We start from the raw sequence: 15,719 nt of genomic DNA on the forward strand, positions 1-15,719 counted from the left end.
GCTGGTTACTATGAGACCGGAATGCTGGTTTAGATCAGGGGTCAGAAAACTTTTTCAGCAGGGGGCCAGTCCACTGTCCCTCAGACCTTGGGGGGGTCCGGACTATATTTTGCGTGGGGGGGGGAGGATGAACGAATTCCTATGCCCCCCAAATAACCTAGAGGTGCATTTTAAATAAAAGCACACTTTCTATTCATGTCAAAACACCAGGCAGGTCCCACAAATAACCCAGAGATGCATTTTAAATAAAAGGGTACATTCTACTCATGTAAAAACACACTGATTCCCGGACCGTCTGCAGGCCGGATTTAGAAGGCAATTGGGCCAAATCTGGCCCCTGGGCCTTAGGTTGCCTATCCATGGTTTAGATGATTCCACTTTGGGGTGAAACAGCAGACCCTTCTTACGTTTAAATTAGATTGCAAATGAATTTAGCGTGTACTGTGGTAGGAAGCTAGAGTTGTACGCATGCAGTCCAAAGAACCTCACGACATATTTTATGACGGATAGGTGTTTCACAGCGCAGGTGAGAGATGGCATGGTTAAATTCTCTTTTTAAAAAACTTCTTGGACTCAGAAAAGTAGCGTGGCAGGAAAAAAGATGTGCTAGAGGACCTTTTCTCACTGCTGTGCTACCTTCCTGCATACAGGGTGCCATTGTGCTTCCCTTTAAGCTTCTCACACTCCTCCAGAACAGATAAGGAAGAGCCAATGGTTTGGGAGACTAGAGAAATGTTTAAGGTCAAGCACAACCCATGCGCTGCTCATGCTCCCCTTGCAATGATAAGGTAAGCTCAGCATCATGCCAACGCCTGCCTGAAACACTGGAGAGCCACTTCCAGACAGTGCATAGACAGTACCGAACTGGATGGGCCCAATTGACTTGGTATAAGGAAACTTCCTGTGTTCCTATTTAAAGCAGCCTTTTCAGAATGATGAGGACTAGAATCCTACGTTTTAGGGGAAGGAAAATAAGTGAGTAGTACAGCACTTGCTTTGCATACAAAAAGTCCAAAGTTCAATCCCCAATGGCACCTCCAGGTAGGACTGGGAGAGAGAGCCGCTGCCTGAAATCTGGAAAGCTGCTGCCCTTCAGTGTAGACAATACTGAGCTAGATGGCAGCTTCCTGTGTTCAAAGGACAGATTTCAGCACAGCGCAATGAGCGTGAGAGAGAGAGGCTTGCCTGAGGCTCCCTGCTGAATTCCTAGGAGATTGCTCTCTCTATCGTTTGATTGCTCACTCCTTTGCTCCACCCCAACACACCATCCACCCCGGCACTGACTAATATTCCAGATACCTGCCATGGGCATATTATGTTCTAAACATAGAGTTCCTCTTGCGGCATTTCCCACCCAGTTTTCTCTGTGTCGCTTCCTGTGCTAGGAGTTCACACTCAGGGTCAAATGTCCACTGGAGCCCTCCTGCAATGGAGCACTATATTTTTGTTTTGTTTCCAGGTGTGCAAAATGGGTGGGTCGAAAATACTGTTTCCCTCAGGTAAATGACCACGAGAATGGAGGCCGTCTGGGTGTGCTCGAGCCTTTGGTCAAATGGCCTTGCAAAGCCAATCATTTCTTTGGAGGGAGGAAGCCAGGGTGACCCGAGGAATGCCAGGGCACACTAGGAGCGGCCAGTAAAGAATGAGCCCGTACTGGCCAGGCTGGAATTCTCTGGAGCCCAGGCAAACTTGGCTGACCAGCTTCGAAACGAACGAGTTTCCCCATTATCAACAAGCTGAGGAAAATTCAACAAGGCAATGCCAGAACATAAAAAGACTGACTCAGTGGAAAGCAGCTGCTTATGTTTGCTTGCGTACGGATAATGCGGGGGTGCTGCTACTGCAACAAAAAAGTTGCAGTGTATCAACACGGTCTCTGCCAGCCTGGAACAGGAGTCTTGTAGCAGGTGTTGGTTGGTAGGATAAGGTAGTATAGGGAAGGGGGTCTTTCCTACCCACTTTCTGAGGCTTCCTGCTTCTATGTTAACATGACAATGCAGGGTTCAGGTTTGGGGCTGGCCAGGAGCATTTTTTTTCTATATAAAAGAGAGGAAGAGCAGAGAGTGCCTCTGAGAAGTGTCCTTTCCCCCTTTCCTCCCTCCTGAAATCGTCCCACGTAGCACATATAGAGGACAGTTTTTTAACTTCCTGGCATGCTCCTATCCAGCTCTTAATTCTCCCCTTCCAGAATACTCCTACCTGGTAGGGCAAGGCTGGGGAACCTGTTTTTTCAGACTGAGGGCCACATCCCCACCAAAACAGCCTTTGAAGGGCCACATGTGAGTGATGGTTTGGGAACAGAGGCTGGAGAACTGAACTGCAAAATCTGGAGAAGCGCAAGTTTCAAAAAATAGTTGGGTTTTGGTTTGCGTATTGTTTTGCAAACAGTTTTAAATGCAAACTGCACCAATTTTCTCCCCCTTTCCTAAGTTCAGGGCAAGCATTTTGCACATTCTCTGAGGCATTCAGACCACACCGCACCGTATGTCTATAGCAGGATCATACTGCTTTTAACAGTCATGGGAATGGTAGATGTGTGAGGGGAATAGGGGGGCTCCTAGTAGTTCTCAGTACTGTTCACAAACTACAGCTCCCAGAATTCTTTGGTAGAAGCTATGACTGCTTTAACCAGGCCTTTAGCTGATTAACATTCCATGCTCTTTTAAATGTGCTTGTGGGAGAGGGGTTCTTGGTTTGTTCTTGTTCTAGTTTTATTATGCATTTTGTGTTCTCATTTTCTATTTTTATGTTGTGAACCGCCCTGTGATTTTCAGATGAAGGGCGGTATACTACTACTACTACTACTACTACTACTACTAAATAATGTGGTATCATAATGCTTTAAATACATGGTATGAATGTGGACTTATTCTCATATTTCAGGGAGAGACCTTGGCATGGGAGGAGCAGGGTTTGGGGCTGGCTCAGATTAGGTCTGCTCCTTGTCGTCCTGTTTTTATAGATGCTGCCTTTTTGGTAAGTAAATAAGGAGCAGCCAAGGTGCCCATTCTGAGTTCTCATTCTCCCTCACACACAAGGCCAGAGGGTGTGGGTTATCTCCCTTGAGATAACATCAGGTCCAGCAGGTTTTGAAAGTTTTATAACCAGGGAGTTGTCTTTGCAAGAAAGCATGAAGAATTGCACACACCACACACCACCGGAAGCCGGACATGGGAAGCAGGACTGACCCCGCTATTAGGATTGGATGATTCTGATGAAAATGGGTCTGGAAATTGCCAATGTTTGCTTTCTCATCTCAGGACCAGAATGGAAATGAATCTAGTGAATGCTATTGGTATTTGCTGCAGCTGTTGCTTTCAGTCCACAAATGATACGTAATTGATGACCTCCCCTCCTTTTGCATTGCATTTCCTTTGGGTTGAAATGAATGGAGTAGAATAATGTGATGGCAATGTAGTTACATAATTAATTATGTAAAGTGTTGCCACAGTGGACAGCGGGATGGATAGTTGCTGGCAGGAGATGAACTGCAGCTGAAGGGAAATGGTTCTGCGTGTGATGAATTCAGAGCTTCAACTTCCAGAGTTCCCTGGGAAGAGGGATTGAGGGAGTCTCCTAACAACTCTCTGCACCCTTAACACTTTACAGTTCCCAGAATTCTTTAAGGGAAGCCATGACAGGAAATGTGGTATAATAAAGCTTTAAATGTATGGCGTGGATGTGGCCTGTGGCAATAGTCTGGCTTTGTATACATCATTGTGGTACTAACCACAAATAGTTGCCGCTTTTGGCTAGCTCACAGCTCCTCTGCCTTCTGTAACAAGTGAAATACGTAGGCAAAAGTTTGAGAACACACATTAAAGTGATCTGATAAGCTTGTTTCAACAGCTGTGGGGCAGGCCATACCACTAGGCATAATGAGGCAGCCGCCTCAGGCAGCTGTTCTTGGGTATCATGAAAGGGCATCAAGCTGACTGTTATTTACAGTTGTGTCCCATGCTAGTCCTACTCAGAGTAGATCCAGTGAAGTTAATGGGCATGGTCAACTTTGGTTCTTTAATTTCAATGGGTCTACTCTGAGCAGAACTTAGCTGCATGTAAGGCTCCATTCATTTTTTATTTTATTTTTTTGCATTTTTACTGCCAAAGGGAGAATGCGCCTTTAGCAATATAAACAGTATACAGAACAATTTCCACCAGGATTGTGGAGGGTTTCTGAAGCTGAACGTGACCAAAGTTGCAGCGGTTCTACATAATCTGAGCAAATGACGGAGGCAGGGTCAACGCCCAGCCCAGTTCTGGCCCTTTCCGAAGGTTTGCTGGAAAGCTGACACTTGTCACACCCTGTCCCCTCCGACATCCCACGCCCTCGAGGGATAAGATCAGGACAGGCTGGCAAAGACCTGTTCTTTTACATTATTCATCTCAGGGATACCTGTCTCCTCTGGAAGGTGGGCTTTGCTACATACAGGTAGGTGAAGATTCAGTCTGCTTGCAGCCTTTCCTGAAATATTTCACTTTCACCTCATTCCCACTTCAATTTCTTTGTCTTTTTCTCCTCTGCTTCTCCCCCGTCCCACAATCTTTGATGTCTTACTTTGTAAGTTCCTTGGGGGCAGAGATCTGCTTGTTGAGATTCTGTAAAGCATGACATACACTGATGGCACGGTGTAAAATAATAATAATTGTTACTATGGTTTTGAAGGATGGAAATAATAGCAAATCCAAATAAGGATGGAAATGTGCACCGGTTGGACACCATCTAATTAACTATTAAGGGTTCCAGACCCGCTTTGCCTTTGACTTCCCTAAAACTAGATTAATTTATTTTTTCATTGTTTCATCACTCAGAGGATCGTCTGTTCTTTCTCAACCTATATGCTGTAGTTCTAGTTCAGCAAGAAGTTGGTGACCACACAGTACAGCATTCTAAAACTTTGACACAGGATGAAAAAGAAATGCATTACTCTGTATGCAGATCAAAATGCTTTTCTATTTATTTATTTATTTATTTATTTATTCAGAAGCATTTATAAACTGCTCAGAATTAAAAATCTCTATGTGATATGCAAAAAATGCAACATCAAAACAAGAAAAGCAGTATCATAAAAATGATACATAGAAACTTGGGAAGTTTCCTTATACAATACTGAATCAAACTGTTGAGATTCATATAACTCAGTATTCTCCCCACTGACTGGTAGTGGCTTTCCAGGAATCAAGCAGGGGTCTCTCTGAACCCCACCCAGGGATGCCAGGGATTGTCCCTGGGGTCTTCTGCAGGCAAAGCAGATGCTATCCCCCTTGTCTGACTCTTCGTGACCCCATGGACCAGAGCACGCCAGGCACTCCTGTCTTCCACTGCCTCCTTCAGTTTGGTCAAACTCATGCTGGTAGCTTCGAGAACACTGTCCAACCATCTCGTCCTCTGTCGTCCCCTTCTCCTTGTGCCCTCCATCTTTCCCAACATCAGGGTCTTTTCCAGGGAGTCTTCTCTTCTCACGAGGCGGCCAAAGTATTGGAGCCTCAGCTTCAGGATCTGTCCTTCCAGTGAGCACTCAGGGCTGATTTCCTTAAGAATGGATAGGTTTGATCTTCTTGCAGTCCATGGAACTCTCATGAAATACTCTGGTTCATGGGGTCACAAAGAGTTGGACATGACTAAACGACTAAACAACAACAAAGGGGGAGAGCATCTGCTTTACCTGCAGGAGTAATCATCCTTTACTTGCCCCCTAAATTGCCTTCAATTTATATGGTTCCATGTCACCCCAATCTCTGAGTGATGTGAGATTCCAGGGGTTCCTGGCGTTTACCCAGGGTTTGTGTTTCATTTGGAAATGAGGCATAGCAGAGATTGTGGTGTCTTTAGGATATATGATTAATTTACACATATACAGTGGTACCTCGGGTTAAGTAGTTAATTTGTTCCGGAGGTCCGTTCTTAACCTGAAACTGTTCTTAACCTGAAGCACCACTTTAGCTAATGGGGCCTCCTGCTGCTGCCACGCTGCCGGAGCACAATTTCTGTTCTCACCCTGAAGCAAAGTTCTTAACATGAGGTACTATTTCTGGGTTAGCGGAGTCTGTAACCTGAAGCGTATGTAACCTGAAGTGTATGTAACCCGAGGTACCACTGTATATAATTTGAGCCTATGATGGAAGGATTCACAGCATTGACACCCCCAAAAGGGCCTTGTTTCTCCAATAGCTGCAGCCTTGGATTCAAAGAGAAATCAAACAATGCTCAAACTTTCTCTGCAGCTTGCTGCTTTTTCCTCTAACTCACATCACTGCAACTCTCAAGTCTGGCTTTGTCCTTCTAACTATTCATGAGTTGGGGGGTGGCTCCACCCATCTGCCCGTCTCACACAGAGCCCCTTTGCTATGTTCCTCTGTTAACACTTGCTGGATCCAGGGGTTCAAAGGCTCTCAGCACACAGCCTACTTCTTGCCTTCAAAAAGAACCTCATAACATTATCTAAGTTTCTCCACTAAAGCTAACCTCCACATTCTCCCATACAAGTAATCCAACCCTGTACCCTTTAGCTCTTTCCAGAATCTGGCAATAGTTAAATAGCTAAACAGTTAATATTTTCTTTCCTTTTGCTGCTGAAAGGGATAGCAGCAGCAACTGTGCTTTGTATCGTCTGCTGTGCCTCAGATTCAGCACCTTCGCAGAGTGTGGCTGTGATGGAAAATAATTCAGAGAAAAGTTTGCAAAGTTGCCTCCCTGTTTCTCAGGGGGGTGAGAAAAAGATGTTTCCTGGGGGATATGTCTTTGGACAAATTTTGGCTGAGCTCTAATCAGCACCTATCGGAACTGATAAGGAAGCCTTCAAATACAGAAGATGTCTATTATTGACTACCTTCTTTTGTGGCTTGTGAGGTCTGAGAGGCATCTGACCAGCAGCCATTGAAGGTGGCTTGCTAGGCAAGATTGATGTGGGTCTGATCCACAATTCCTTGCTGCAAAAATTACCGTATTTTTCGCTCTATAAGACACACCACACCACAAGACGCACCTAGTTTTTGGAGGAGGAAAACAAGAAAAAAAACAATCTGAATCTCAGAAGCCAGAACAGCGCAGTGAAAGCAGCAATCCCTCTTGCTGTTCTGGTTTCTGGGATAGCTGTGCAGCCTGCATTCGCTCCATAAGACGCACGCACATTTCCCCTTACTTTTTAGGATGGAAAAAGTAAGTCTTATAGAGCAAAAAATACGGTAAGTTACTTTAGTGCTATTCGTCTTGCCGTCGGCTAAGCAGAAATTTTACATAATTAATTCTAGAATTATTGATGTTAGCATGATGTTGTTTCATGCCATTCATTTCAAAGCAAAGGAAACACAATGCAAGGGGGAAGTAATCAGTTATGTATCATTTGTGCACCAAAAGCAACAGCAGGGAATACTCCTCATACCTAAAGGTTTGATTTTCATTTGGTCATGAAACTAATAAGCAATGCTCCCTGCGGTTTTCACTCCTGTTTCTGTTTCCATTGGGATTTTCTGACATTTCTGCCTTTATCCCCTTCAAACTCTGTAACTTAATTTGAAAATTATAGAGTTGTTTCAATACCCTTTAATGCTGATGTGTCAGTGGTGATCAGCACACGATCAGACATGATCACTAGATGACCCTTTAGATCCCTTCCAACTCGACATTTCTATGATTTTATGGTCCCTCTTTTCCTTTTCCAGTTTCTAGCCGGGACTCGTCATGGCGTTGGTGTGTCGCAATTCATTCCTGCTGGCAGCATTTGGCCTTTACCTCGGTGAGTCGCTGTTGCTCCCCCAATATATCTCCCACTTCCCATACCTTCTCTTCAGAGAGCGTCAACCTACTTCTAGTAAAAGGAAGTCAACCTAACAAAGTTATGAAATACTCTTGCACCTGGACTCATCTCCCTTGCCATAGGTCCCGGGCTTACCAGTGCATTTCCGAACACAATTAAAAGTGTTGGTGCTGACCTTGAAAGCCCAAAACGGCCTCAGCCCAGTGTACCTGAAGGAGCGTCTCCACCCCCATCGTTCTGCCCGGACACTGAGGTCCAGTGCCAAGTGCCTTCTGGCAGTTCCCTCCCTGCAAGAAGCGAAGTTACAGGGAACCAGGCAGAGGACCTACTCAGTAGTGGCGCCCACCCTGTGGAACACCCTCCCACCAGATGTCAAAGAAATAAACAACTATCAGACTTTTAGAAGACATCTGAAGGCAGCCCTGTTTAGGGAAGCTTTTAATATTTGATGAATCATTGTATTTAATATTCTGCTGGAAGCCGCCCAGAGTGGATGAGGAAACCCAGCCAGATTGGCGGGGTATAAATAATAAATTATAATATTATTATAATTGCCAATTCCCTGCAAGAGATTTCAGACCAATGCAAACAATACTGAGCTAGATGGACCCTTGGTGTGACTCTGTATCAGGTAGCTTCCTGTGTTCCTATGTCTTAAAGGAAGGGCTGTGGCTCAGTTGGTAGAACACCTGCTTCACATGTGGAAGGTGGTGGGTTCAGTCCTTGGCATCTCCAGCCCAAAGGATCTCAGTGTAGGGCCTCTGCCTAAGAAGAACCTCAAAACCTGCTGTCAAAAGACAATGCTGAACCAAATGGCCTGACCATATAAAGGGGCTTCATGTATCCCTAGGTGTTTTCACTAATGGCGCCTCTCTCTCCTCCCCCCTCTCTTTTTACAGGGCTCTTGCTACATATGGTGGAAACTGCATCTGTAAGTCCCTTACACTCCCTTCTGACATCACCCAGGAGCTTCTCTAACCTGGTCTCTGGGGACTGCTGTTATCAGGGCTTGCTTCACAAAGGAAGCCAGCAGCTAAGCAAAACTTCATTCCCACCCATTGGTTGTAAATTAAAATGTCTGTCTGGTATTTTTGTTCTTCTGTGATGGGGCCTCTCCCTGAACTGCATATTTTAAATTGCGTGCACATCACCCTCTGAATTTTTCTAAGGACAGAATGGCAAGGATTGCTTGGGCTGGATGATGCTTCAGCACTAAGGAATCCTAGTGGGGGCTTGCATGAGGGTGACCTTCTGGAGAACATGGGGTGTCAACCATATTTCAGCAGGAGGTGACGCAGCAAAACAGGCTTCCCTCATCTGGTGCCTTCCAGATATTTTGGACTACAACCCCCATGAGTCCCAGCTAGTGAGCTGGAGGGCACCACATGAGTGAAGGCTCCTCTAAACCATTGACCAGAAGGAGGGCAGGGCTTGAGCAGAATGAGCAACCACTGGGAAGAAACAGCCATGCTACCTGTGGCTTATGGGAGCTGTAGTTGAGGACAGCTGCTGTAGAGAAAGGATTCTTAAAACTTTTTGAAGCCGTGCTCCCATTTAAAAAATAAAACAAAACAATCATGTTCCCTTCCCAACAGCTGAGGGGGAATAATGTGTTATATCTATCTATCATCTATCTATATCTATCTATCTATCTATCTATCTATCTATCTATCTATCTACTGTATCTATTTATCATCATCTATCTGTCTATCTATCTATCTATCATCTATCTATCTATCTATCTATCTATCTATCATCTGTCTATCATCTATCATCTATCTATCTATCTATCTATCTATCTATCTATCTATATCTATCATCTATCTATCTATATCACCTATCTATATCTATCTATCATCTATCTATCTATCATCTATCATCTATCTATCATCTATCTATCTATCTATCTATCTATCTATCTATCTATCTATCATCTATCTACTGTATCTATCTATCTATCATCTATCTGTCTATCTATCTATCTATCATCTATCTATCTATCATCTGTCTATCATCTATCATCTATCTATCTATCTATCATCTATCATCTATCTATCTATATCACCTATCTATATCTATCTATCATCTATCTATCTATCTATCTATCTATATCTATCTATCTATCTATCTATCTATCTATCTATCATCTCTATCTAATCTCCATCCTTGTGTATTAAAACATTTGTTAATTTTGAAGTCATAAAGACTAGACACTTAAAAAAGAGAGGATTCTTTATTCTGTACTACAGGCACACAAGGAGACTGTGAATTCAGGGAATGGTACATGGTCGCATGCTCACCAATAGCAACATATTAAATTAGGAATTCATATACTATTATTATAATAATGCCTCTTTTTCTTTTCCTCTAGTGCCCTGCTGCTAAGATTAATGGTATGTGAAACTTACAGCATCTAATATACAGCATCAAAGGATAGTCATTTTGGGGAACTGTAGAAGAAACTTGGCTAAACTTCTTTTTCTTTTCTTTTTGCAACAGCTTCAGAAGTCTGTGGAGACATGGAGAGGTATTTCTAAAGTGCGAGCAGCCCAAACCCCTTATTTTTAAGATACAAAAATTAAAAAAAGAACCGGGGGGACGGGGACAGGAGGTCTTGATGGACACCAAGGGAGGTGCCTATGAGGGCCAGGTTTGGGACCCTAGGTTCAGAACCATCTCCCTAAGTTTGCATCTGTCACATATAAAATTACAATTGCAAATCTTAGGAACATAACATAGGAAGCTGCCTTGGTCTCTCTGCCTCAGTATTGGCCACACTGACTGGCAGTGGCTCTCCAGGGTTTCAGATGGATGCAAAGCAATGCTCTGTGTCTATGGCCCCCCACCCCACCCATCTTTCTTTTGCAGGGGGCAATGCATAATAACTGGCATTGCTGGATGAGGTAGATGTATAGCTGGGAAACCAAGCTGAAGTCAGTTCCAAAATGGAAGGCAGGCAAAGAAGATGGGTTGGGTTAGGCTTCTGGTTAGGCGAGGTCAAGAGATGGGCAGTAAAAGAGTGATGTGTGTGTGTATGTGGAGTTTTCATGTGCTTCAGAAAGCAGTGGGCTGGGCATAGAATTCTAGAGTTGGAAGGGACCTGCAGGCTCATCTAGCGAAAGCCCCTGCAATACTGGAATTGCAGCTAATAGCTCATCACAGCTACTAATCAGACAGCAGAAAATTGAACTAAGAAGACCCATAAATAGTGAGAACCTGGGAGGAGAAAGAGGGACCTCCTTGGAAAATATGACTCTACTTTCTTGGGATGGGGGAATTCCAGAGCTGTAGATGGAATCTGGATCAGGCACACCCTTGTGTACTGCAGGCTATAGAAACTGGCTCACCCTAATCCAGCAGTGGAATTTAGGCAGCCTCCTTTGAATTGTTACCTTTTCAGCCTATGTGCATTTCTCTCTCCCCCCCCCTCTGTTTGTTCCCAGGATGGATGTCAAAACATCACCAAACCTCACCCATATTGTATGCGACAATGTAAGTGATTTACACCCATGTGCTACGTTTTCAGAGCCAAATAAAGATCTGCTCATGTGCAGGGGGCCCAGAAAGAACGATGGGAGTGGTACTCAGTTCACACCACTGTTGTGTTTGTGGCAAGCCCACTAGGAATAGGTGGTGTGCAAGGCAAAACAACAACAACACCCTCCCCTAAACTACACACACACACACATTGGTAGAAGCCAAACTGGGCTTTACCTAGCAGGCTGGAAGGAATACTAAGAACATGAGAAAAGCCTGCTGGTTCAGGCCAATGGCCCATCTAGTCCAGCATCATGTTTTCACAGAGGCCAACCAGAAACCTCCATGGGAAGCCTGCAAGCAGGTTTCAAGCTCTTTCCCCTCCTGCGCTCTCCTCCAACTGGAGTTCAAAAGCATTGCTGCCTCCAACTGTGGAGGCAGACCATAGCCATTATGGCTAGAAGCCACTGATAGCCCTCTCCTCCATGACTTTTGTCTACTCCTACTGCCTCCTGTGGCAGTGAGTTCCATAGCTTAATTTCCATCAGATGAAATAGCTGGAATCCAAAATCCCCAGTTGGTTGGGCTGGCGGGGGTTTGGATGAGGCGGAGCCACCCAGCCCTGCCGTTGTTCTGCTAGTCCCTCTGCAGGGGTGTGGGGTGGGAGCATGGCCCTGTTCCTTTTAACGAATAGGCCTCCGCTGTCTTCCTGTACGCAAGAGGCAATATTGCGACGGTTCCCCCATTTCTCTCCTCAGCTCCAGAACCTGACTGAAGTGAACAGCACTTTCATCGCTGGCGCCTTGGAACTTGTGCTAAGGAAGACGAGTGAGGAGGTTTCATTAGATATAGTCAGGGTGCTCTTCAGTGAAGTGGATGGGGAGGAGCTGGAGAAAGCACTGGAGGCATTTGATCGCAAGGTATATATAAAAAATATGTTAATCCTGTTGGGAGCCGCCCAGATGGGTGGGGTATAAATAATAAATGATGATGATGATGATGATGATGATGATGATGATGACTCCCCTCCCTGCCTTTTTTCTCCACTTCCTCGTGAGCTCCGATTTCCCAGCTAGAAACTCCTCAAGGTCAGCTTTTTGCTTTCCAGATCATGAACTCTTCCCTGATCTCCCCAAAATGGAAAACTATCATACTGAGGGCTCTGTGGGATGAGAAGCTGAGAAATGAGGATCGTTTCAATGAGACAGCCTTTGTGACAGCCTGGTTCCAGAAGAGGCTTCGGCTTTTCATCTCGGCCATCTCTGTTGACATGCTTCAGTGCCTTCACAATGAGACAATGGGATGCGAACAGTACCAGGCAATGTATGGGTTGTGTTCATGTTGCTGTGGCTATGACCAAGAGTCTCTCTGTGCTACCCTTTCATTGCTCAATGTCCTTCAATTTCACCAGGGGTTAAAAATGTCTGCCTGCACCACAGCTAAAAGGGAAGGTCTTCTGAAGACAATAAACCATATTTCCCCAACTAGGGATGCTAGCAAATCCCATCAAAAACATGTTGGTTTTAGCAGAATCCGAACTGTAGCAGAATGGAAACAGCTCTGACTGTGATGGAGATAGGATGGAATGGAAATTGCTGCTTCCTTTACATCCATACTCCCAGCACTCAAAACTGCAATCATTTGAAAATGTGATTTCCCCAACCCCACTGGTTCTCCTGAGTGCAATTTACTCTCCCACCCTGAATCCATAGCCTCATCCTTTGTGGAAGGGGAGCCTGACATGTATATACAAGACTAATCTTTTTCCTTCTCTTCTCTTTTGCCCACCAATCCATCCACCATCCGCACAACAATATACTTTTTCTTCCCAGTGTTAAAGGTCTCGATGCACAGTTTACCAAGATGAGTTCTCAGCTCCAAAAGGAAGTCTTTCAGTCTTTCCAGCTACCTTACCTGAAAGGGTTGAATTCTAACGGTAAGGGGGAATTCTGCCTGTTTCTGGCAATTCAGGGACTCAATCTGACTCCTTTTAAATGTTTTGCAATTACTCTGTGAATTTCAGTTTCTCATGTTTTTACAGTTCTAAATTCAATTCTCCACATTTTGCAGTAAACTGAGATTTATTTATTTATTTTTAAAAACCCTCCTTGGGAAAATTCACCACCATTTTAGTGTGAATTATCTCAAAACACATTTTTACATGTACTTCTGACTCGTGTACATATTTTGCAAGCAGCTTTCCGTAATGTAATGCATTTTTGTATGCTATCTTCACTAATATATTCATTTTTATGCATACTTCCCTGTAATATATGCATGTTTGTAAACATTTTGTTGGAGAACTGTGTTGTAAAATTTGGATAACAGCAAATTTCAAAGGACAACTATGTTTTAGAAAATTAAAATTTGATAGATCTGCTTTCAGATGTGAACTGAATTGAATTTCTCTCCCACCCCTAACTCCAATTCAGTTTTTTAAAGCTTAATTGGTGGCCCATGCCTGGGCAGAAAACATACTATGACAGGGACTGGGAACCTGCAGGTCTCCCAATGCTGTTAGACTACAACTCCCATAATTCTTGACCATTACTCATGCTGGCTGGGGCTGATGGGAGTTGGGTTCCAACAACAGCTGGAGTGACACATGTTTCCCTGCCCTGTTCTATAAGGTTGTCTAACAGCCCAGTAATCCAGGGCTTGAATTTATATATTGTAGAGCCAAAACACATGCGGTTCCCACCCATTTGATTTGGGGAAAAGCAAAATTGACACAAAATCACAGGGCTGAAAGAGGCAAATGTCACTTGTCAACCTCTGTTTCAACCCAAAATCAAACAGTAGCCCCTGTTCAAGATCATGTTTCCCATCATCCCCAACCCACATCGCTGTGGTAGCTGGGGCTGATGGGAACTTTAGTCAAAAACATCTGGAGGGCATCAGGTTGGCAAAGGCCAGCCCGAGGAGAGTGCAGAGATGTTGACACTTTTAACGTGTAGAGCTTCAGGAATTGAATTTGAACTGCAGGCATCGACTTGCTCATTTTTTTGTCGGCTAGCCATCATTCTATCATTAAAAAATGTTTATGAGCATGAGACGGCTGTTAATGTGCTGCCAGAGCTTCCTGAGGCTGCTAGGCAGAAGCATGCATGTTTGGTATGTGTGTTTATATATATGAACTGCATGTGGTTTTGTATGAATGTGTCAGTATTTGACAATGATGGTTGAGTAAGAGCGTGGTCTTTGAGGTCTCCGGCGATGAGTAGGTGCTATAGGCCATCTGCAACTTGAGCCCCCACCCCAATCTGAAATATGGGTGATAATAATACCGCTCTGCCTTACAGGGTTGTTGCAAGGCTTACTATGTGCAAAACATAGGAAGAAACATCAGAACATAGGAAACTGCCTTATTCTGAGTCAGACCATTGGTTCTTCTAGCTCAGTCTTGTCTACACTGATGGGCAGTGGTTCTCCAAGGTTTGAGGGCAGGGGTCTCTCCCACCCCTACCTAGAGATGCCAGGGATTGAACTTGGGACCAGGAAAGACGGACTCACTGCGTGGCCGGGCAGAGGCTCTGCCCCATTGAAGTGCTCTGCATCAGTGCTAATTATTAATGTTATTGCAAAGCTTCAGCTTCATTGCTAAAAAATAGCATTTGAATATCAGTTGTGAAATTGTTGTGACAAATGTTTCTGATTGTTATGTACTGAAGTTCTCACCCTGAGCCAGCAGGGGGATATTGTAGATAGTTCAGGCCCACATATGCAAATAAGGGATCAAAAGTGACTTTCAGTGATTGGATAGTTACAGAAAATGGTTACTGTTGCATTCTAGTGGAGCTCTATATAAACAGGCTGGCTGAACCCTTCAGTTCAGTTCAGTTCTGGCCTGTGAATAAACAAGAGCTGTTTGAAGAATCGCTGTGTCGTCTGATATGTTCACCTACTGTAAAGCTTCAGCTGCATTGCTAAAAAAATAGCATTTGAATACCAGTTGTGAAATTGTTGTGACAAATGTTTCTGATAATGGTTTTTCTTTTGGGGGGGAGGGGGCATTACAGTTCTCCAAGTTATGAAATTTAAAAGATTTCACTGTTTTTATCCACTTCTCTCTCTCCCCGCCCCTTCCTGTCCTTTGGATTCTTAGACTCTTCTCTCCGCTGTTTCTCTGCAAACTCCAGCTTCTCCGTCTTCTTAGAAGAGATGTTTCAGAGCTTTGCCAGCCTCCTGACTCTGAGAGATCTGCAGACCCTCATTCCCACGTCGGACCTCCAAAAGGTGCTTTTGCTGCTGCAGTTCCGTCAAAACATTTATAGATGGATGATGCATTTATTCGTTCATTACGATGATTTGTTATTTCACATTATAAGCTACCCCTCTTCCCGAAGGGAGTCAAGGGCAGCTCTTGATTATCAAAATAACATAAAAGTAATTTTAAAACAACACTGTAGCATGATGCAGAAAAGAGCTGAAAACAGCAGTGTAAAAACTTCATACAACTATCGATCAAAAGCCATGATAGCTATT

The 15,719-nt window shown here is 44.1% G+C and overlaps 1 protein-coding gene across 1 annotated transcript in view; it reads left to right on the forward strand.

The window, feature by feature from the left end:
• LOC310748814 (uncharacterized protein) overlaps positions 1-15,719 on the forward strand; it is a 48,495-nt gene that overhangs the window by 7,169 nt on the left and 25,607 nt on the right. Inside the window, exons 2-10 of the mRNA XM_083584740.1 lie at positions 7,663-7,736; positions 8,657-8,688; positions 10,129-10,150; positions 10,257-10,284; positions 11,201-11,249; positions 11,993-12,154; positions 12,343-12,557; positions 13,067-13,170; positions 15,340-15,470. Coding sequence (XP_083440866.1) covers positions 7,682-7,736; positions 8,657-8,688; positions 10,129-10,150; positions 10,257-10,284; positions 11,201-11,249; positions 11,993-12,154; positions 12,343-12,557; positions 13,067-13,170; positions 15,340-15,470 — 798 coding nt within the window. The 5' untranslated portion in view covers positions 7,663-7,681. The remainder of the gene's footprint in view (positions 1-7,662; positions 7,737-8,656; positions 8,689-10,128; positions 10,151-10,256; positions 10,285-11,200; positions 11,250-11,992; positions 12,155-12,342; positions 12,558-13,066; positions 13,171-15,339; positions 15,471-15,719) is intronic.

Source organism: Podarcis filfolensis, assembly GCF_964270895.1.
Source record: "Podarcis filfolensis genome assembly, chromosome: 14".
NCBI lineage: Eukaryota > Metazoa > Chordata > Lepidosauria > Squamata > Lacertidae > Podarcis > Podarcis filfolensis.